The sequence below is a fragment of the Pipra filicauda genome, unplaced genomic scaffold (genome assembly GCF_003945595.2).
Source record: "Pipra filicauda isolate LSUMZ 115617 unplaced genomic scaffold, ASM394559v2 scaffold190_size1978887_pilon, whole genome shotgun sequence".
In the NCBI taxonomy this organism is placed as follows: Eukaryota; Metazoa; Chordata; class Aves; order Passeriformes; family Pipridae; genus Pipra; species Pipra filicauda.
Genome location: NW_024104299.1, coordinates 1,749,875 through 1,771,866, shown reverse-complemented (window position 1 = coordinate 1,771,866; position 21,992 = coordinate 1,749,875). Strand labels below are relative to the sequence as shown.

Below are 21,992 nucleotides of genomic sequence, written 5' to 3'. Positions count from 1 at the left end.
CCGGGTCCCTCTCGGGGGGCCGCCGGGGAGGAAGCGGCGGGGCGCTGCCTCCTGCCCCCGGAGGGGCGCTCGGCGGCCGCCGGGCAGCCGGTGAGGTACGGCCGCGGGAGGGCACGGCCACCCGACTGCTTCCAGGCGGGGCCTGGCGGGGGGCGGCGGAGCCGGGACCCGGTCGCACCCCCCCCCGCCCCGCGGGTGCCCAGCGCTGCGGGCGGGCCGAGGGAGGGCGGCGGGCGGTGCTGGGCGGCCGCGCCGCATGCGCAGCAGGGCAGGTGTCGCCGGCAGCCGAGAAACGCCGGGAGCATCGCGGCAGCCCCGCGTCCTCATGGTGCCGGGTCAGGGCGACGAGGGCGCCGCTGCTCCGGCGGCGGGCGGGCAGGAGCCGGAGGTGCAGCCGGGCCAGGAGGACGGGGCGGGTGCGGGGCAGCCGTCCCTGTGCCCGGCGCCCGGCATTGAGGCGGCGGGCGCCGAGGAGCGCCGCGCTTGTGACTGCTGCTCGGGCTTGCCCTGGCCGCGCTGCTGCGAGGCAGCTGGTGAGGAGGGGGAGTGGGACAGGGAGGGCAGCGTCCTGCCCGCTGTCGGGGTGACATTGCCGGCGCGGGGGCAGGGGAGCGGCCCGAGGGCACCGGGCTGTCCGCACGTGGCGGCGGGCGCGGAGCCGAGCGGGCTCGGGCGGCCGCAGAGGGCGCCCGGCACCTGCGGCCGCCACGCCGCTGCCGAGGCGGGTCTCACCTGGTGCCCGCCGGGTCACCCGGGAGCGTGCTCGGCCCCGCCCGCTTCTTCCCGCTCCTCTTCCCCGGGCAAGCCGGCCCCCGTGGAGAAGTGCGTAGGAACGGCAGGCACGACCTCTTCCGTGCCCCTCGCGCCGGGTGCCCGGTGCCCCCCCGGCAGCGGGAGCGGGCAGAGCACTGGGGCCGCTCATCCCCAAGGGTGGGCGGCTCCTCTGTCGCCTCTTGAGAGCGCTTCGGGAGCGATTATCCCTCGGAAAACAGTACTTCCTGTTGTCAAAGTTTTGAAGAAAGACCTGACAGTTTCGGGTAAATAAGAGGCACCTTCTGGCAGTGTGAACTTCTGGCACTGTTAAATACGTTTGAGCAGGGGCACGAGTGCAGTTCAGCAAGTCCACGAACTTGTGGCTGTGACTTCCTGGGCAATTCTTACCATGCTTTAGTGTGAGTGTAGTCTTTGTTTTGTCTTAATCCGTGTTTCGCTTCTTGGTCATTTTCAATTGTTAAAGCCACAAACTTCCTCTGAAATACCCAACATGTGTCAGTTTTACATGGAGTCCTTTTAAAACATAAATACCATCTTAAAATAACTTCTGAAATTGTTATCTGAAGTCCTTTAGCATGTGTAGTTTTTAAACAACATCGCTGAAAATGTATTTGTCATTAAATTGACTCTAATTAACTTTCTAGCGGAAAATAGATTTGATAGTGTGCTGTGGAGAGCTCAGAAGAGAAGAGCGTACTTGACCACTGAAATTCCCATTAGTGTCACTTCTGAGGCAAAGCTGGGGGGGGGGAGCAACCAGTGTTTGAACTGAGAAACTTGCATTAACTCACCAAGAAAAGTACTTTGTTTTTGAGTAGTCTGTCTAGCAAAATTTTTGACAGAGTCTATGACTGAACTATATGAATCACCCTTAGATCCTGTTTGCATGACCGCGATTAGTTCATACGCAGGCTGTTGTGCTCCTGGCACTTAACGGAAGACTGTAGGAGAGCTGTTCTGCTTTTTATTATGTGAAGAATGGATCACAGTCTTCTACCTTTCCTGAAGGTCTGGGCGAATCATCTTCTTGCTGACCGCCTTTGCAATAGCCAGTACTCGTCTGTCTCTGCTGCTATTCCTGAGATGCATATATGTGAGAAATGTGATTTTCTTCACTGTATGCATTTTGCAAGTATAAAAACTTTTTAGAACAAAGCATGGCATTAAAACACCAACGGAATTTACACATAAAATGGTGTGCAGTGGGAGGCATTTGCCTAGGACTTAAAACAGGAGTGGAAAATTTTTAGAAAGGTTGGAGTTGGCCAGAGAATAAAATTGGAAAATGAAATCTTTAGCCACTCAAAAAAGATGACTTGGGTATTGCTTGAAACTTTTTTTATTTCCAGGCTCCTGTAGTCTTAAAAAAGCATGAGTGCTTGAGTGTTTTGATGGTGTTGGGCTAGTATTTGGAGGCTTAAGATTTTGTGGGGTGGGAATATTATCTTAACCTAACTTCTCCTTACAACTTACTTTGAAATAAGTACTCTTCAGAACTGCAGTTCTTGTTTTTGGTGGAAGAACTTGTACCATTTTATTTTTAAAAGGAAATAAAACACTTTCTCATTGCAGTGAGTACATGCCTTGGCAATGCAAGATGTTGATGGTTTAAATTCTAGTATTAAAAGATTATGTTTCTGGTAGGCTTGGTATATTGGGTAGCTTACAGAAATGAGTTCCTTCTGCTTTTTCTTCGTTCCTGCCAGTGCAAAGCTTAGCTCTGGGTATAAGATCCTTTCAGCATATTTTGCTTTAATTGGATTGGTTTTCCATTTCAACACTTTCATTATTTAGATTGGCTTTGTTCTGTAGTAATCAGACAAGCTATCATGCCTGAAATGAAAGTTAATAGTTCTGTTTGTGCTGTGTTCATCCGTAAGCCACCATGGGTTTGGATTTCCCATTTCAGTTGCAGGCCAGTTTGATTCCTCTTGCTTTAATATTGAGACGTTGTTGATTTTGTAGTTCTGTGGTGTGACTGTGTGGATTAGGACATTACATAATTCATGAACATTTTTGAAATCCACTGTTTCATAGTTGGTAGATGTCCCGGTCCAGTATTGGTTGGTGGTAGTTTTTATAGTCACTTTTATGTAAGTGGCTGTTGCTAAATAGAAATATTTCTAGTAGAAGCTGTAACTCACTTTCAGCTGCAGTGTAGCAAGATCCCTTGAGAAGCAGGCCTTTTGCCTACTTCAGATCTGTTTTAAAGCCTGGGCCTCTAGAACTGTGTCAGCCCACAGTCTCAGCTCTTAGGTAGTAAGATGCAGTTTCTCAGCCTTGAGTGCTGATCTCGAGGAGGATCAAAAGAGTTTGTGACAAGTTTTGTTAATTAAAAAAAAACAGCCACACACCCAAAACAAAGCGAAAAAAGCCTCTCAAAACCATATTTAGTTGCTAAGCAACTCACAGCAGTACCCTGCTGATTATGTTTTAGAGGATCCATAAGGCTCACAGGCTGCTGCACTAATGTGAGATGAGGCACCTTTTATCAAAACACTGTCTGTGGGACATGGAGTTCTTGCTCCTATCTTTAGAGAGTGTTGTAGAAGAAAAGGTAAATCCCAGTGTTTTAGGCAGACAGAGAAAAAGAGACAGTGAGGTAACATCCCACTCAAATTTTTAGATGGGTTCTCTTTTTCCATGGTGTTCACCTCTAGGTTCAGTGAAAAGGCTGTTCCTTTTATGAAACAAAGCAGTTAACAAAAAAGGCTAATTTCTTTTGAGATGGTGTTGAGGTCAGCAGCAGCAGTTCTCCTTCTGTGTTGGCTTTTTTTTTTTTTTTTTAATTCTTAAGGGTGGAGAAAATGAGTGGAACGAGGAAGAGTATGTTGCTAAAGAGAGCCTGAGGTAATCAGGAAGCTCGAATAGAAACATTGGACTTGGGACACTATTTCAGGAAAGACAAGTATGATAAATAAGCATAAACTATGGTCTTTGTGGAATTATGATAGTCATCAGGCCTATGATGCTTTACCATTAGTCACTTGAGTTTATTCTGTTTAAAAATGTTTATGTGATGCCTATTTGAAAAACATATTTGAATTTTTACAGCAAGATAAAAATGTTATATGAAAATTCTGTAGGTCTAGGTCATATTTAGGGTGATTTAGCTACAAAGTAAACATGAGGTATAACAAAAGTGATGTTCTTTACGCAGCTTTTATATGTGTGGATTGGTGAGAAAGGAAATTAAACACTTGCTTGTGAACCTTAATTAAGGCAATAAGGTAATAAGTTTCAGAATCTGACCATGGGCCATTTCGTAGTCAGTTACAGACCAGTTTACTGGTTCTTGGGCAGAATCATAACTAGTCCCTATAGTAAATCACCCATACTAGTCTGATAGCTACAAGAAGTAAAGCTAACTTGTGTAGAACTATGAGAACTTTTGTACCCCAGGTGTTAGAGTTCATCTCTTATGCCTCGTGTTAAGGAAAAAAAGAGACCTGTGGTGGTCAGTGAAAAATATTTTCAAGGTAGATCTGGTAAATACATGTAATATTTGCATTTGTTTCTTTGATCCCCCTGTCCTCTACCACAAGAATTGCTACAGATGTATGGAGCACTGCAGTGGAGAATTACCTGATCAGAGAAGTTTTCTAATAGATCCTTATTAACTGTAGTATGTCTGTTGCAGGAACAAAGAAGAAAGCTGCGTGTCCAGGACTTGGTCTGTTTTATACCGTACTGTCTGCCTTCCTTTTCTCAGTGGCCTCTTTATTTCTTAAAAAACTGGAAGATATACATTCAGTGGAAGTGAGTGCATTTCGATGTGTTTTCCAAATGGCATTCGTTCTTCCTGGTTTAATATACTACAAGTAAGTATAGCAAATGTTTAAATTTAAAGTTATTTCTTAAAAGTATATCTACGATTATCACTCACTTAAATCAGATTGCAATATTATTTTAATTTGAACTTCAGTTGCATAACTGCATTGTTTTGGATTAGTTGGTAGTTTCTTAATATGATTCAGAAAACCGAAAATCTTTGACTCCCTGAATTGTAGCATTTTCTACAAGGATTATCTTATCAAATGCTTTGATCTTCCATGAAGTGGTGATCTTAAAAAGAAGGTAATTTGTAGATACTCTTGGCTTATTTTGCACACAAAAAATTAATAGCAAGAACAGGTTCTGAACTCTGAATGTGATCGGGGATCATGATGAAAGTAAATTGTTCTGTGATCAAACAGTTAAAATATCTGGATATCGAAGTCCCTTATCTAGAAAGGTGTGTACCATCTGGATGGATGCGTACATCTAAATGTGTTTGAATGTTAGTCATGATATAAGCAAGCCAGTGACATTAATGTGACATTTCTGTTTTTCAGAACAGGGTTTTTGGGACCAAAAGGTAAAAGAATTTTTCTTTTCTTCCGAGGATTCTTTGGCTCTACTGCAATGGTTCTTCTCTACTACGCTTACCAAGTCATGCCACTGGCTGATGTCACTGTTATAACTTTTAGCAGTCCTGTTTTTACGTCATTGCTGGCATGTATCTTTCTCAAAGAGAAATACAGTCCTTGGGATCTTCTGTTTACCCTCTTTGCAATCACTGGAGTGATTCTTATTGCTAGACCACCATTTCTGTTTGGGTCACGTGGTGTGGGGATTGAAGGAAGTTACACAGATCACCTTAAAGGAACTATAGCAGCAATTGCAAGCACAGCATCTGCAGCTTCGACTATTGTTATACTAAGGAAGGTGGGAAAATCTGTGCATTATTTTTTGTCAATTTGGTATTATGCAGTCATTGGTTTAATTGGATGTGTTATAGCATTGTTTGTTTTGAATGAATGGCGTTTACCACACTGTGGTAAAGATAGAGTTTTTCTAATATTAATAGGTTTGTTAGGTTTAGGGGGTCAGATATTTCTCACAAAAGCATTACAGATAGAGAAAGCTGGACCTGTATCCATAATGAGAACAATGGATGTGGTTTTTGCTTTTATTTTGCAAATTCTTTTTCTCAATCATCTGCCAACTTGGTGGACTGTGGGTGGTGCCCTGTGTGTAGTAGCCAGTAGTTCTGGAACCGCCATTCGCAAGTGGCGACAAAGTGTGAAAAAAGCTAAACAAAGTGAAATCTAAGAGTATAGACACTAATTCGTTGCAGAAACAAGCAATCTTGAGATATATATATATACACACACAATATTTATTTATTTTAAACATCCCATTTACCAAATTGTAGTACCAAATTATATCCAATAAAAGAAATCGATTTTTTTATTTTAAACCAAAATTGAAGATGTTTTAGTAATTGATTAGGTATATGCTCTTCTTTTTCATATTTAGGCCTGAAAATATGAGCAGTGGAAAGATACTTTAAAGTTGTTGCTTCCTGTCAGAAGTGGACAACGCTCTCAGGCACATGGCGTGATTCTTAGGGTGTCCTGTGCAGAGCTAGGAGTTGCATGAGGTGGTCCTGATGGGTCCCTTCCAACTCTGCATATTCTGTGATTCTATGAATATTTATTTTCCTAAAGTTCTTGACTCCTCACTTCTTAGACCCTTTTTTTATTCTTCAGAGCAGTGGAAATAGTCTCCCAGGCTTATTTAATACTATTCTGTGCTTGATTACCAGAGAGATTGCAGTAAAAAGTTAGAAAGGAATGAGAGTTAGTAATCTTTAAGCAACCAACTTTTATAGAACAGATAAAGCTTGCACATTTACAAGCTATTTTTTTTTGCACAAAACAGATGTCAAATGGGGATTTGTTTTTAATTTGGATTTTAAAAGAACAAAAGATATTTCATCTTTCCAAGTAATATAAAGAGAAAATTAACTTACGAAAATTATCTATCAGCTTTGCTTTCTTTTAAAAAGAATGTGAAGTGTGTGCATTTGCTTTACAGACACAGTGAAAGAACCTAATCCCCTTTTTTTTCCCAAATGTGATTTTCTCAATAAACATGTCTTTAGTTGCTGCACTCTCAATGATGAAAGACAATGTTTAATTGTATACCACTTGTAAATTAGCCATTTCTTGTGGTATAGAATGTTACTCTGTAGCTGCACTTTTCTTTATTCTATGCAAAAGATTATATTTTTTAGGTATTTAATAGCGGTTATTTTTAATGCTGCTTACGACCCTTTTGTTTAGATTCTTCTGTATGAAAGTTCTTTATGAGACCAAGTTTAAGTCTCCTTGGCCTTCATAAAGTTAGGAGCATTTACAATAAAGCTTTTGCCCTACTTCCTAAGAATGTACAAGAGTACAGGTAGTTGCAGTTTCACAGAAAATGCAGGTTGGCCAAGGCCATACAGAGATTCTACAGAAGAGGTTTGAGGAGAGCTTGGTGGAAGGGTAAAGCTATGCATACACATCTCATCACATTCAAGCATCCATACTACATCAGGCAGTGCTAGTGGGTAACTTCATCCCCATTTCTCCAGCTGGTGCTTTTAAATCTACCTTTATCACTTTTCTTGCTCATCTTACTTTTATAGGCTTTATCTTGATAGCAACAAACACTAAGAAAAAATACTTGTGTGTCCTTCACGTTTGAGGAGGACTAAATGTTTAGTATCAGGAAGTGGGATTTTCCCAAATTGAGTCTTATGTACTTTCAGGTCTTGTCTCAGCAGAGTTTAAAGAAAATTTTAAGTTGATCTTTGTTTGGACATTTGTATCATGAGGAAGTTTTCAGTTATTTACTCACTGTAGTGTTTTTCTAAAGGAAAATGCAGTGTTCTATACACTTGATACACATTTGTTTCAAAATCACTGAAAGTGGTGGATGTTTCCTTATTTTGATTTGTAGATGTCTAGTCACATGTCTTTTTCTTTGTCAACAAGCATTGGATCCTGTCAGGGCAGACCTAGGGACTTCAGTCCCGAAGGGCTGGAATGCATGTAGTACTTTGGGATGTATCTGGTGTGAGGAGCCTCTTTGTGCGAGTTTCTGTACGTAAACCAGCACCCTGAATCCGTATGTGTTTATGGGTAGGAGCAGATTCCGCTTGAGTGAAAGAGTCAGTTCCTGCTCATAGTTATGTGTTTTCTGCTTCTCCTGAAGGCTGAAGTTCAGCTACTCCTGAAGGGGTCAAGAGTAGCATGAAACTGCTTTCCTATCTCTTTAAAGCCTCGTAGTAATAAAATTCCAGTTTGGCACCTCTTTTGCTTAATACTTGGAACTGTGAACTGGGATTGTTTTTCTACTGCTCAGCCATCGCTGCCATTAAGCAATAACTTTCAGGGAAGGGAAGGAAAACAAACTGCATTTTTTTACTGCTTCACTTCATGTTTAATATGCATATGTTTGAATTGCCACTTATAAAGGTGTGGTTCCAGAGCAGTTCAGATTGATGTAAACTTGGATTGTCAGCTAGCCTTGCTCCCTCCTGTTGGCTCAGTGCTTGTGCTTATGTGGTTATGTGATGAGCTAGACCTGGGAGCTGATCCAGCTACGTATCTTTTTAGTAAGGTTGTTGGAAAGAGCAAAACCAGGGTAGCCTGAACTCTATGACAGTATAAAAGCAGTAGGAAGGGGAATTAGATAATACTTCAAATTACAGCATATGAATACTGCTTTGTCAGTACAGAATAAAAATAATGTGGAAGCTTACATCAAGAACTCTTTAGCTCATATGATTTCAATGAATCTTGTTTACACTTGGTAGAGAAGAACAGGCTGCTGAAGAAAGGATTGTTTTCTTGCCCTTAACATATAAATAAATCTAGAAAATAAGCTGATCTGAAATCAGAATCCAAATATAGTGACTGGTAATTTTTATCTCGAGTGTTTGCAGAAACTCTTTTGATATATTTTCATACCTGTGGTGCCAAAAAACCCAGATGACTATTTTTTTTTCTTTGTTCAAACCTATAGGGTCTCCTTATGGCTCCATCTGCTTTTTTCCTCTTACTGTTCCCAAACATTCCTAAATATTTAAGTTGTTAAAATAATTATCTAAACAAGATCCTATGTTGGAGAACACTGTATGTGTTGGAACATTATTTTGATTTTGGTCCATCTTTTAGAGAATTATTTAACTGGTAGGAGAATGAAGGACTTGACTAGGGCTTCTCTAGTCAAAGTATAACAAGCTAGTTTCTGTAATTAGCTTTTCTAGATGATATTGGACATGGAAGATATTTAAGCTTTAAGTTTTTCAACTGCCTCAATTTTATATTTTTTCTTCCTCTCAAAGATAGGTTGAAAACCTAAATATTAGTTGTAACCCTTGAAGATAATGAAATTGCAAAAGTATGGGTACTGTGAAATGATAGGGGTTTTTTTAATGGAAAATATTTCTTAAAATTTCTGTTAAGATGGTAAAACTATTCTTCAAAGCTTAACAGTTTGAGAATCTGAAAGGAAACTGGCTGAGCCTTGATTCTTTCAGATTCTGATCTTTTTTAGCTTTTAAAGTTTTAATACAGTAAGTTTCTCAGGGTCAAAAGATATTTTTCTGAGCTTTGAGTCAGAAGTATATTAATGTCCTGTTGTGATCTTTACTTTAAAGTTTGATAAACATACTTTTCTAATAGAAACTTCTTCCTTTATAATACAAAGGAATATTGTTGCATTGCAGTTGCTGTGTTATAAAGTTAAGTTTCTCTTGAATTTCAATATATTCATTCAATGTACTGATTTCAGTGGATTCTGAGTAGAAAGAGTAATAATTATTGATTGTTTTGCACATAAACATAGGGAGGGTCAAAAGATTTAGTTGTTATTGATGCATGGTTCTTATGTTCTTCACTATGCAAGACACTGTAATTGTCTGTAGTCTTCAGTGGGACTTTATAGCCTTAAAGCCTTATGTACCCAACTCTTCTATAGAAAGCTGATGGCAGAAAAAGCTATATACTGTTACTGTGCAGCAACCAGTTTCTTTCAGGTTAACTTGGTTGTCAAAAGTATGATCTAAGAGCCCTTTAAATACATCCACACCAAGAATTTGACAAGCTCATTGTGTAGACAAGGGCAGTCTGCATAATTAAAATGGATTTCCTGCATTTGTCTAACACTAGGCATGAAGTAGCCTCACTTTATCAGCATTGGTAAAATAACTAGTTCAATGTGTCATTTTTATTCTGAAACTTGAAACTAGGCTCTTTCCCAATTCCAAAACACCAAGATGGAGCCTCCTGTAATTGGCAATGACAAGATGGATACTACTACCCTTGATCATCATTTAGAATAAACACTCCCATGGTATTTTCTCTTCCTTGAGCTTTTGTTCAAGCTGTCTGTTGGAAGAAGGTTTATTTCTATAGAGGTAGCCTCTTTAGAAGTTCTTTTCTTGCTAACTAGCAGTAGTTAACCAGGAAGAGTCTGTTTCCTATGTAGCCACGGTAGGCTCGTCTGTGGCATCAGTCCCACGAAGGCAGTAGGAACATGATCTCTGTCCCTGCAGGGGTTCAGGGTTGGCGGTGCTGACAGCAGATGTGCAACACTGACTTCAGCAGGACATTGCAGCTACCAGCAGAATGTTTTTGTGGTCCTAACTGCCTGTCCATCCAAAGAAAAGTTTGGCTTTATATTCCTGCAGATGCAGGTGACTTCAGGGTGGAACATACGTAGACTTCTATGGTGATAACACTTCTGTATATCAGAATGAGTAATTTCCTATGTTATATGAGTTACTGTATGACAAAAGGGGGTAAAAATGCCCTCAGCATTAATTAAAGGATTTTTACTATATCCTATGTATTGTTAAATATATGTTGAGTTATATGTTTTGTAGAAGGTATTGGCTTTGTTATGTAGTAGTATATTTTTATAGACAATTCTTATATATTGAAATGTTAAGAATATTTTCATAAGAGATTTATATTCATCATTGCTAATAAAATGATCCTGAAGAATTAGTCTCTGGTTTTGCATTGATTAGTGGAATATAACTGAATGTAGTGATTGTAAAAGCTTTTTGAAAGAACTGTTAATCAAACAGTCCCTGTTAAACACGAGCATATGCCTTAAATTCTGCTAATACTATCATGCTTTGTCATTTTTTGTGCCTTGCAACTGGCTAGAAACAAAAAGAAGCTCCATCAGCTTCCGTACAGCAGTTTCTTGACTGGAAACACTGTGGCATCGACAGATCAGTAAAGTTAAATTTTCCTGTGTGCAAGTGGTGATTTGTTTCTGTGTATTTTTTTGTTTTGTTTTATTTCTGTACGTCATGATTTGAATTCAAGTCTTATCTCTCTTGTCACAAGGTGATACTTAATTCATCCTGGTGCTTCCCATTATTTAGTGTGTCAATAATTAACTTTTCACCAAAGAGGAAAAAGCAGGGAAAAAAATCTCGTGTGTAAAACCATCATCATTGATAAATATTACAAAAATATTGGAGTACTTTTTTTTTTATTATCCTTGTAAGCGCTTCTTCCTACAGTGTCGGCGGACTTCTGAAGCTTACACTTGAGAGCTTTATGCATGGAACAAATTTTATTTCTGGGTGCGACTTGAAACATTAGAGAGGGAAAAATAGATGGGGAATGATGAGTTACATGGTGGGAAATAACTAGCAGTGTTAGCCTGTCTATCCAGCACCCCATTCTTCACTTAGTAGGCTCAAAAATTAACTTATTGTAGGACAGCTTGATGCCATCTGTTTCACAGGCATCAGTAAAGGAAAAAGCAAGGTACTTCAAGAGAACTTACTGTGCCAGGCATAGGCAAGGGAAGATTAATTGTCAAAGAAACTTTGCCACTTTCTCTTGGCAGTTTTGTGGGTTCTCCAAACAGCTAAAAATATGTAATAGATAGAAATTTAAGCTTTAAGGGAAGGGGAAAAAGATTTTTGGATAGATAATATTGAAATCTTCCTTATTTACAAATGGTAGGTGACATAGCATGAGACATGAGAGCTATTATCTATTACTAGATAATAAATCTCTTGAAACAAAATTTTAGAATTATGTCTATTCACTAAAAAAAAAAAAAAGCCAAAACCCCACAAACCCAAAAGAAAAAGAACCAACACTGTGAGTTATCCCCTTATTGATTCAGTTAAGCATTTTTACAGTCCTGAGCACAGGAAGCAGTACATGAGATATGATATGCAGATGAATTGTTCAGATAGGTTTCAGTTGATACTTTGTACTCCTCAATTAGCTTCTATTGAACTGAATGAAGTTCGTACGTTATCCTGTCGAGGAGCAGTGAATTCTGGAAAGGATAATGAGAAACTAATTTGTCATCTGAATTTACATACTGAGCAAAGGAAAAAGGAGAGATTTGAGTTTTGGCTCTGCTGAAATGAGGTGATTCTGAGTCTCTGTGAAAGAGATGGAAAGAAGACCCGTGTTTTCTGGTTGGCAAGTATGAAGTTCTTAAACTTTCACTCTGTACTGTGGCTGTTCTGTCGGCAGGTGGGGCTGTTTTTCTTAATTTATTCCTTAGTGCATAAACTTAAACCCTCTTAAAAATCCCAATCCGCAGCTCTGGACAATAAAAGTTTCAATGCAGTGTGATGTACACACTGTAAATATTACATTTAAATAGGAGTCCAAGTACCACTAAAGCATTTAAATGACTATACAGAATGCTACTCAGCAGATCCCTGAATAATCTCTTTGATGTTTTAAAAGGTATCATCCACTCCCTTTCAGAGCAAAAGATATACTAGAGGGTACAGGAGGACTTTGGCAACACTCTCTGAAGTTCTGGGGAGCAAGGAGAGAGGGGGCCTGGTCCCTTCATGTGAATGTCAATGAATTAGCAGGTAATGAAATTGGACATCTCATTGATAATGATGTTGCTGGGTATGAAGCAATCTGTATATGTAGCTTATGTCCTAAGCATTCTTTTTATTAAAAGAAAAAGAAAAAAGGGAGGGATAACAAGTACATTCTTGCTATTAAATTCTTTGGGGCAAGAATCAAAGTGATGAGCTAGAATGAATTTAGGTTACTAGTTCTAATTTTGCACAGATATAGGGCACGTATGCTGTCTGAGCAGTTATCAGCAGGTTGTAATTGTTGCCCGCTGTTTTTCTCCTGTTTGGCTGGGGTATTTAAAAAAATATTTCTGTTCCACTCTAGATTTTTATTTTGAGGCTGGGGTGAGACTCCTACATAGTTCTTAAGCAGGTTCTTGGTGCAAGTGCTGAGGCAGGGAGGCCCTATATATTATCTCGTACCTCATCTCCAGGGCCCTGCTGCCCAATATTTCCAATGCCAGAGTTTCCCAGTAACTCTCTTGCTCTGGTCACCACAGCACAGGGCTATGGACAGGACCAGGTGTGCTGGAAGAGCCTCTTCAGTCAGAGCAGTTGATTAAATGGGGAAGTCGTGGAAGCTTTTGAGCATAGGTGCACCGTGCTGCGCCTAAAGCCTGGTAGAGTTGAGAAGGGTGGTTCCAACTTAATTTAAGGGAGAAGAATGTTAGAAAGGGAGGAGGTGACACAGTTAAGTACTACAGTAAGCTAGAAAAAATACTTGTCAAAATGTTTTCCATTGGAAGGTTGGCTGGAGGATTTTTTGCTGGTGTTAACTGGCACTGGTAGGTGTTGTTCTGCTTAATAGGAAGTACTGGACAGTTTTTGGGAGGCTAAGTAATGCTAGAGAAAAACCTTTTTAATATTATTTGGAAAGGCCACGTGGCAGATCCATTTTATTTCATAAAAAACCCTCACAGTGCACTGTGAATCAGATATTAATATTTACTTTCTACTTTCCCATTTGCTCTTTATTTCTTAAAACAAATATTCCTTTATATCACTATAAAAACTGTTCAGTCACTACTAAGTTTTGATCAGGAAGTGAAGGAAAAAGCTGTTCACTTCTAAAAAGTAACCTTGATTTTGTTGGGTTTTTTTCACTTTACCAGAAATACTTCATGCCAACCAAAGCCTTGTAATAGATGTGTATTCAATTTCTTCATTAAACATCATCTTTATGTAATATGAACAAGATCCTATGTTCTACTGTTTGTAGTAATATATGTAGGGGTTCCATATGAAAACACTTAGCTGATGTTCTTTATCCTTGCCATATGACAAAACATTTTCTTCATTATTAAAAGTCTGAAATCTCCCATGGGAGCACTGCAAGTAGCCAGATAGCCTTTTCTACCCTGGAAGCCTCGTTTGCTCATGTGATTCATCTCCCTTTCCTGCTTTGTCTGCCAGAACCATGTAGCTTATTTCCTTTGCAGTTCATTAGTTCTTTATTTGCAGTAAAGGTGGCTGATTTCAATTTATGATATTATCAGGACACTTAGGCTATGTTGTTTTTTCAAGGAAGGGAGGAAGGTGTGAAACATTTATATACCCATATCTATGTATACACATATAGATTTAAAGACTGTAAACTTTACAGATTAACCATATTTTCTGCATCAATAGGACTTGTACATTTTAATGTCAATGTCTATCATGAATCATCTTGACCCAGCTTTAGAGAACAGCCCCTTGTATCTGCCATTCTATAGGAGGGAGGGGAGAGAAAACAGAAAGGAAAAGTCTGGGGGATAATCTTCGTTCTCTTACTGGCAAGTACTCTGCAGCAAAGCTGTCCCAATGAACCCTGTTTGTGTGATCGGGTACAGATTTAAGGAAGAGAAGGAACGGTTTGTTCTCTGCTGATTATATAAGAATACCCTTGAGAGCATGTTCCTTGCTTCAGATTACAGCCTGTATCCCATGATTAGCATGGAAGAAAATAGGAAAACTAGAGTTATACCCACATTTCTGTTTCTTTAGTATGCCTTTATTGAAACCTGGAAACCTTGGCCTTGAGGTACTGGATGATACTTTATGTTAGTTAGCTTGTAGATCTCTAGATGTCAGTTTTGATCAACAAACTTATATGCTGTTTCCCTTGAGAGAAATATACTTGCCAATTTGATCTGCTCTTTTAAATTTTCTGGAGGACTCTGGTTTTTCCAGGTTCTGTGATGCCCTCAGATGTTTTTGTAGCATATTTTTTTATTTTGCCTTTTGTATCATTTCCTTGGATATTTAGAACTTCATTTCAAGATTAATAGCTTTATTTTTGCAGTCTTTACTGATAATTTTTTGTGACAAAACAGATTTCCTCAGATATTGCGTGTGCAGTGACAGTGCACAGAAAAGGCAGTACAGCACTACAGATCAGTCAGGACAATGCAAAGCTCCTAATCCTGCATATAGTGAAGATTAATGTGGTTTGAGGTTGTCCATGTTACGCTCTCTGTCCTCTCAAATGCTCACATCGATGGGCTGTTCACTGGAAAGCCAATGGCATTTATAATACACTGGCAACTGAGAAACTTGAAATTGGGAGATACTAATACTGTACTGCCTTCAGAAATCCTAGGAATTTATGTTTTGGACAAATGGTTTATGAAGATCTTCCCATACCAGCCTCTTTCCCAAACCATTTAGTTCTTAAGGGACAGTTTTTCTGTAACAATCTGGTTGGCAAATTTTCTGCACATGATCTTAGGTCATTAATTTAGAATCTGGTGGTACTTGTGTTTAGTTTTATTATTTACTTTTTCTTTAACTCTCAATTTTATTTTTATAATGTCTGTGATAATTTCATGTGTACTTTTATTGGTATGTTATCACACTTGAAGAATTTTTGACTAGGTTGTTTGGGATTTTCAGTATTCAATTCTTCATAACCACACGTATTTATTTTCTTAGCCTTAGCATATATATGACTCCAAGTGGTAATTAGTGACTCAGTGTTAAACTCTACCAACATGTCTATAAAGCACAGCATTAGGATATTTTGATGAAAGGAAATTGGGAGATACTGCTTTTATAAATCTAAAAGCTGCAGAGCAGATGTGGAAGGAATTACTGCAAAGAATCTCAACTGGCATATAAAACAGAAGCTGAAGTTTATTTTGGTTTTATTATAAAAGAAAAAAACATTTTACTAAGGTTCTGTTGTATTTAAAGTTACATAAAATTGAGTTGTTCAGGACTAGCTGTGAAACTATGCACTGATGTGACAATGGAGTAAGGCAATTTTTTTTTCTTTATTTAATACTAGAATTTTACATGTTGATTGTAAAGTACGTATTTTTAGAATTTACAGTAAATTTAATAATGTTCCTTTTTGGGGGAGAGGCTGTAATAGATATTGCAAAGTTAATATCCTTTTTATAATTTCATGAGCAAAAAGCAAAGTAATTATTACCTTTTTTGCAGTCTGATTGTCTGGCTTCTCCCATGGAAAGTCCTGGTCATATATGCTCATTCCTGAATAACTATTAACCACAAGCATTCCCGTGCTCTCACATTTTCAACACCTAATCAGCCAGCCTGACTTTGTAGAAAACACTAGATGATGATGATGATGATGATGATGATGATGATGATGATGATTATTATTATTATTATTAACCTTTTACAGATTTCAGCAATGCATTGAAGTGCTCACCAGGCTAAAACATGGGTGCTGTTACAGTGCTAAAAGATTTTCTTCACTTTATTTTCCTTTTCAATGAGTCTGTTAGTGTAATACTACGTTAGAATTACACTACACATGGAAAACACTACAAGATTTTGAGTTAAACTTTTTACAAAGAGGGAACTTGGAATCATCCAACATAAAGTATCTTAACATTAAGAAGAGCAAAAATACAAACATACTGGGTACTTACATGTTTTCTAATATCATTGCCCACTGTGTTAACACCCAAATTTTTCAGCTATTAAAAATAAACAGTTAAAATATCTTATGGCTTTAACCATTTTGGTTGGTTACCTAAACAAATTCTTGTGTTGGTTCTTGAATTTGGTCAAATATATGCTATGGCAGGTTGACAGTAAAGGAACTGAATGGAGTTAATATTAAATTAACCTGTAGAGTCATTGTTGTTTAGATATGAGCATTAAGACAATATAGATTTTATAATTTATTAAATTAATAACTCATTGTCCTGGCTGCTTGTTTAAAGGGATGATGGAGCACAGGCAAGTCAGCTCATTTGTTGTTTTACAGATGAACTGAATCCGTGAGTACAATAATAATTAGGTATTCAAACTAAAGGCACAATTATGAGGCAATAAAAAACTATCTTTTGGTGAAGCTTCCTTGAAAATGTCACTCAGGAGAAACAAGCCTAGAAATACTGTTCAACAGGATTAATTAGGTGAACTGGAACAGTTAATGGCCTTATACAGGGACAGATACACGTAATAGATTACATAAATCAGACTTTATTGTTTAGGTGCTCAAGACAATACTCCATCTTGGTTGGACCATGTAATTTCATATAAGCAACAATACATTTTATCATTATGAATATATTAAAGACTTACTGTGTATTGAGGAACTTTATATGAGGAAAGTAATAAAGCAGACTTCTCAATACATTTTCATCATGACTGTATAATATGATCTGGGATGTGTTTGTTACTTGCCACTTTAATATCACTAATATTTATGTATTATTAATGACCCATAAACTCTCATAGATTAATTAATAGCTAGGTACTTTCCATCTTCTGGGGTTTTATTGTTTTTTTCTAGAGAGAATTAACAGAAAATTATGGTATAGTGTTCAGTTTTATTACATTTATTAACTTTATTCAATTATTGGTATTAATAATTTGACTTCCATTGTCCCTGAACTGTAATATGAAGTAAACAAGAGTTATTGCTCCAATGTTTTGAAGACCTGCATTCTAATATAGTCTCTAACTTTTAAAAAACTGTCATATTTTATGATGCCATAAAATAATGGCATACTAAAAATACATTGTATAACTAAGTTATACAATGGGAGTACACCTGAACTGTCAGTTTACAGTTAAGGTGTAAAAGGCTTTCTTTAATTTGATCTATATTAGAAGTTACTCCACTGATCTATGAAATTTCTCAGAGTAAAACTTGAATAGCCAAAAAAGTGATAATGCAATTATTCCATATGTATAATTAATTATCCTTATCTTAGAGATATTTGAAAATAACGTATGAGTTTTTTTCATGTTTACTACAAAACCTTTTGTATCTCTTCCAAAGACTAATTGGAGGATGACTTTACTAATGATTTGAAAGTCAAACAGCTGATATCAATTCCAAAGGTCATTGCTTCAGTCTTTTTTAACAATTATTTGTTTTATCTTGTTAAATTTTTTTCTTCCTAATTGAAATGTCAGAAAGTCATTGAGCAAGTTCATTAAACTTTCATAGTTGCCTCCATGACTGGTGATGGTTTTAGTGGTCAGATAGGCAAAACACCTCACATTACATCACGTAAAGTAACAATAAGTCTGTAATGCGGTTACAAAGCTGTAACATTCATAGAATAGCAGGCTTCATAAGAAACCTCCAGTCCAGAGTTAATAATTTAAAAACAATTTCTGAAATTCAAGTAGTTCGTATTATTTATTTATTATTTTGAGAATCAGTATAGGACTTGTAGTTTGTGATTATTTATCTAGCAATAATAAATAGCCTCAAAATCTAGCTCTTACTAAAATAATGGTTGTCTCAACTGAAACTCTTTCTGTAAAAACTCTCCTCATAGGGCGGAATCACCGTATGACTTAGGTAGGGTTGTGCTTTATAGAGAGAGCTGAGCTGCCCTGCCTCCGTGGGCTGTAATTCTGTAGGATGATAATTCGTTCAATGGAAGCAAGGAATTAATTGCAGATAAGGCCTGTGTGTTACTTCACAAGAAAAATTCTATCCATTAGTAAATCAATGAAAATTTTGCTGTATTGAAACCAGAGTGCAGTTAAGAAAACATTCTCAATCCTTATTTTCATATGTTTCTAATTTTCTTTTAGAATTTCTGTTTGCATGTGTGCAAGTGTGCGTGCTTTTCTTTAGTCCTAGCTGAAGGGTGAATTTTGGAGCAAAGCCCAAGGAAAAACCTTTTGGCTATTTTTTTAAAATTAAAAGCATATTTTAAGTGTTTTATGTAATTTGTTAAATAAATTGTTTGAAAATTTTGCTATATAATATCATGATTGAAAACAAAATATTCCTTTATAGATTATACTGCAGGGTTTAGGCAGGTGATGTGCCATTCAAAGTGAGTGCAGAAAAAAGCCAGGTATTCTTGACTACTGATGCTACCACTGTAATTATTTTTTTTTTCATGATGGGAAAATTGCCCAAGTAAACTCACATTGCTTTAGTTTCCCCATCTGTATAATGTTAATAATACTTACCATCTCACAGGAATGTGTGGAATTTAATATTTATGCATCACTTTGAAGTTCATCTCTAAATCAGTTTTGTAACCCAAACTCCAGAATACATGGTCGGTAGAAGACTGTTAGCTGATAAAAGAGCTAAAAGACACATCAAAGTTTTCTGGAAGTCCTGTATTTTCCTCTGCCTTTAAGTACTGTATTTGAGCTGGATGCGTTGTCTTTCTGTATTGTCAAGCCTGATGGAGTAGCAGTACCGTGTGATGATTAACAGTGAATTCTCATGAAAACAGGGTAGACACTGATGGACAATGGGAGAGAAAACTGAAGCATTCTTAAGGCACTCTCTGCTTGGCTGAGAATGTTAAAAAGAAACTGTGACCCATGAGTCAAGTTCAGCAAAAAATATTTTCTTCATCTGTATAGCACTGAGGTTGCCAGGCAAAATTCACTTCTGTAAAGCTTGGGCATGGGAGTCCCCAGAGAAAGTGGAGGTCTGGGTACCTGCAGCGTTTTTCCACCTTGGGAACAAATTAATTTTGAAAAAAGATCAGTGACTTTGGTTGAGGGGAATTATTTCTGTTGTGTGTACAACCAGGGAGAGAGGTCCAAACCCAGTGAATCTTACCATAATGGAGGCAAGCAGATTACTTGGGTTAACTATCCTAACAGGCAGTTTTCTAACCTGTCACCAAGAAAATGCACTTCTTCCAAAGTAAATGTGCTTGCAGCATCGCAGAGGATCATGTACTTCTGTTGGAATGGAAAGAAGATGCTTTGTCTCAACTGCAAATGTGTAGCTGGGATGCAATTTCATCTTTCTCATCAGCTGCGTGTAATTTTTGACTTGTTTTTAAAGAAGGAAATCACATTAAAAGTAGCATCTGTATTAGATATTTCTAGGCATCATTATTACTTCATATTCAAATTTTTCTCATCCTCCAGTACTTTACAGGGATGCAATTTTTGAACTGTTAATTGCATAAATACATTTTAGAAAAAGAGCAGTGCTGAAGCTTTGTTATACTGGTAATTTCTTCTTTCCTACAGTGTTCACAGAAGCAGATGTCATCCTGGAGGGAATGAGCATCTAATTATTCTGTACATATCACTTACCACTGTTGTATCCGACTTGTCTCTTTCACAGTGTTCAAAAATCTTACTGTTAAATAATCTTCCAGTGTCTCAGTGAAACAAGGAAGTCTTCAATTTCCAGGTCAGGAGTTGGATCTCAGGAATGAATACAACAAAGTGCTTGAGCATGTTATTGATCCCTGGTATGCCAAGTTGGCCCAATGATGTGTGCCTGAAGTTTGACAGATGCCCTAATTTTTTGGCAAGTCAAGGATATGGTGATTTCTCCAAATTTTCCATTCTGTAAAAAGTATCACTTTCTTTTCAGGACAGGATATCTTTTATTGTTGGAGTTTTGCAAATTGAAAAAAATAAAGTGTGAACACATTGCAAAGGAGAAATTATATATATTTTCCCTTGGAATAATGCAATAGTAACTTTCCTGCACTCTTGAAAAAACATGGAAAAGCAGAGAGAAACTGGAAAAAGCTTCCATGGAAAGGTTCTTGTTGCCTGTGTGTTTAGAGGATAGTTTATTGTCAGTATTGTAGAGCTGAAAACCTATTGCAAGATTTGTTCTGAAGCAACTAACACTAAGAAATTGTAGAGTACACTAGAGTATTATGTAATGTATTTTGGGCCAGTATTCAGTATCTAAATATATGAAAGTACTGAAAAATATACAGATCACACAGAACATGAATTGGAAAAGATTCACTACTTGGATTTTACTTTTTGCAAATATTGTATTATGGCATTTTTTGGGTACTATATGCAGTGAATGAAATCCAGGCCATGCTGGAGGCAAAGGGAATATTAAATTTTCTGTAGGACCTGGATTTTATCCAGTCTGTACTGTATTTCAGTGTAGAATGCTCAATATTATGAGTTAATTACCTGAATTAGTTCAGACTGGCCATGTCTCATGTTTCTTAATAAAAGATTTAGATGTTTCACTGCTAAAAATATCAACGTGTTTTACTGTAGTGGATGCATTTTTTCTCCCTAGTCTAATAATCAGAACCTGTAAGCCATGGAAAGAGTCAGAATAGATAATAAATGTAAAGCCAGGAATATATATATATATAAAACGCTGCTGCTTCTTTTGAGAACACATGCAGAATCATTCTTGAGGAGAAAAGACAACGCAGAAGGAACCGTGTCTTGCCAATACCACCTAAGGAGACTTTCCGCTGTGCCTTTTGCAGCCAGACTTGTCTATCTCGCATTGGCCTTTTTAGCCTCCAGCGCGCTTGTAGCAAGTGTGGATAGAATCCTTCTCAAATCTTTGTTCGCGAAGCCCAGCCATGATGATGATATATATAACACACTATATCTGTCCTAATTTGTTTAAAAATCCAAATAACAACATATAAAGTTTTTGAAAATACATAACTCACCACTGGGTAATTTCACTGGCTTTTTTTATGTATTTGTTGAACAGACTTTGTGCTAATAGAGTTTCTCTGCTATCATCAGTATCTACAGGGCATCAGTACTCATGTATTATGGTCACAAGACTGTTGCGATGAGGTGCTGAGTGTTTGCTGAGGTAACAGAGTAGAATATGTAGGGATAAATCTGACTTTCAAGTGGTCGTATAGAAAATAGTATGATGAGTTCCTTGCATTGGAAGAGAATGAAGTAAATGAACTGTAAGTTTTATAGCCCCTCACTGGGACACAATCCCCACATACCTTTGTTATGACAATCGTTGCCCTTCACGTAAAAATGTCCTAAATAAACCCGTGTTATCTATGGACAACTCTCGCCAGTTTAAAAAATGAGAATGCTTTCTTTAAACTAGAAGTTTACGGGGCTCTTTTCCTTCTTGTACTCCTTATGGAAAAGCTCGTAAGCAAAAATGCACTGATGAGTTCTCCCAAACCGCGTTTTTTCCGCACCGCCGATGGAAACCACGCCGCGTTCCCCTCCCCTTCCCCAGGCTCCGCGCTCTCCCCGGAGATGATGTTCCTCGAGCCCGGCCGCGGTTCCCGCGCTCCGCTCCGCGCCCGGGACTCTGCGGGGGATGAGCAGCACGGGGGGCGCGGGCCGACATTCCGATGCGGTGACACAG

The 21,992-nt window shown here is 38.2% G+C and overlaps 1 protein-coding gene across 1 annotated transcript; it reads left to right on the top strand.

The window, feature by feature from the left end:
- Window positions 1-256: 256 nt before the first annotated feature.
- SLC35G1 (solute carrier family 35 member G1) lies at window positions 257-10,864 on the top strand. Its single transcript, XM_027743161.2, has 3 exons — window positions 257-533; window positions 4,415-4,595; window positions 5,109-10,864. The coding sequence occupies exons 1-3, from the start codon at window positions 257-259 to the stop codon at window positions 5,866-5,868; spliced, it is 1,218 nt and encodes a 405-aa protein (XP_027598962.2). The 3' UTR covers window positions 5,869-10,864.
- Window positions 10,865-21,992: the final 11,128 nt, after the last annotated feature.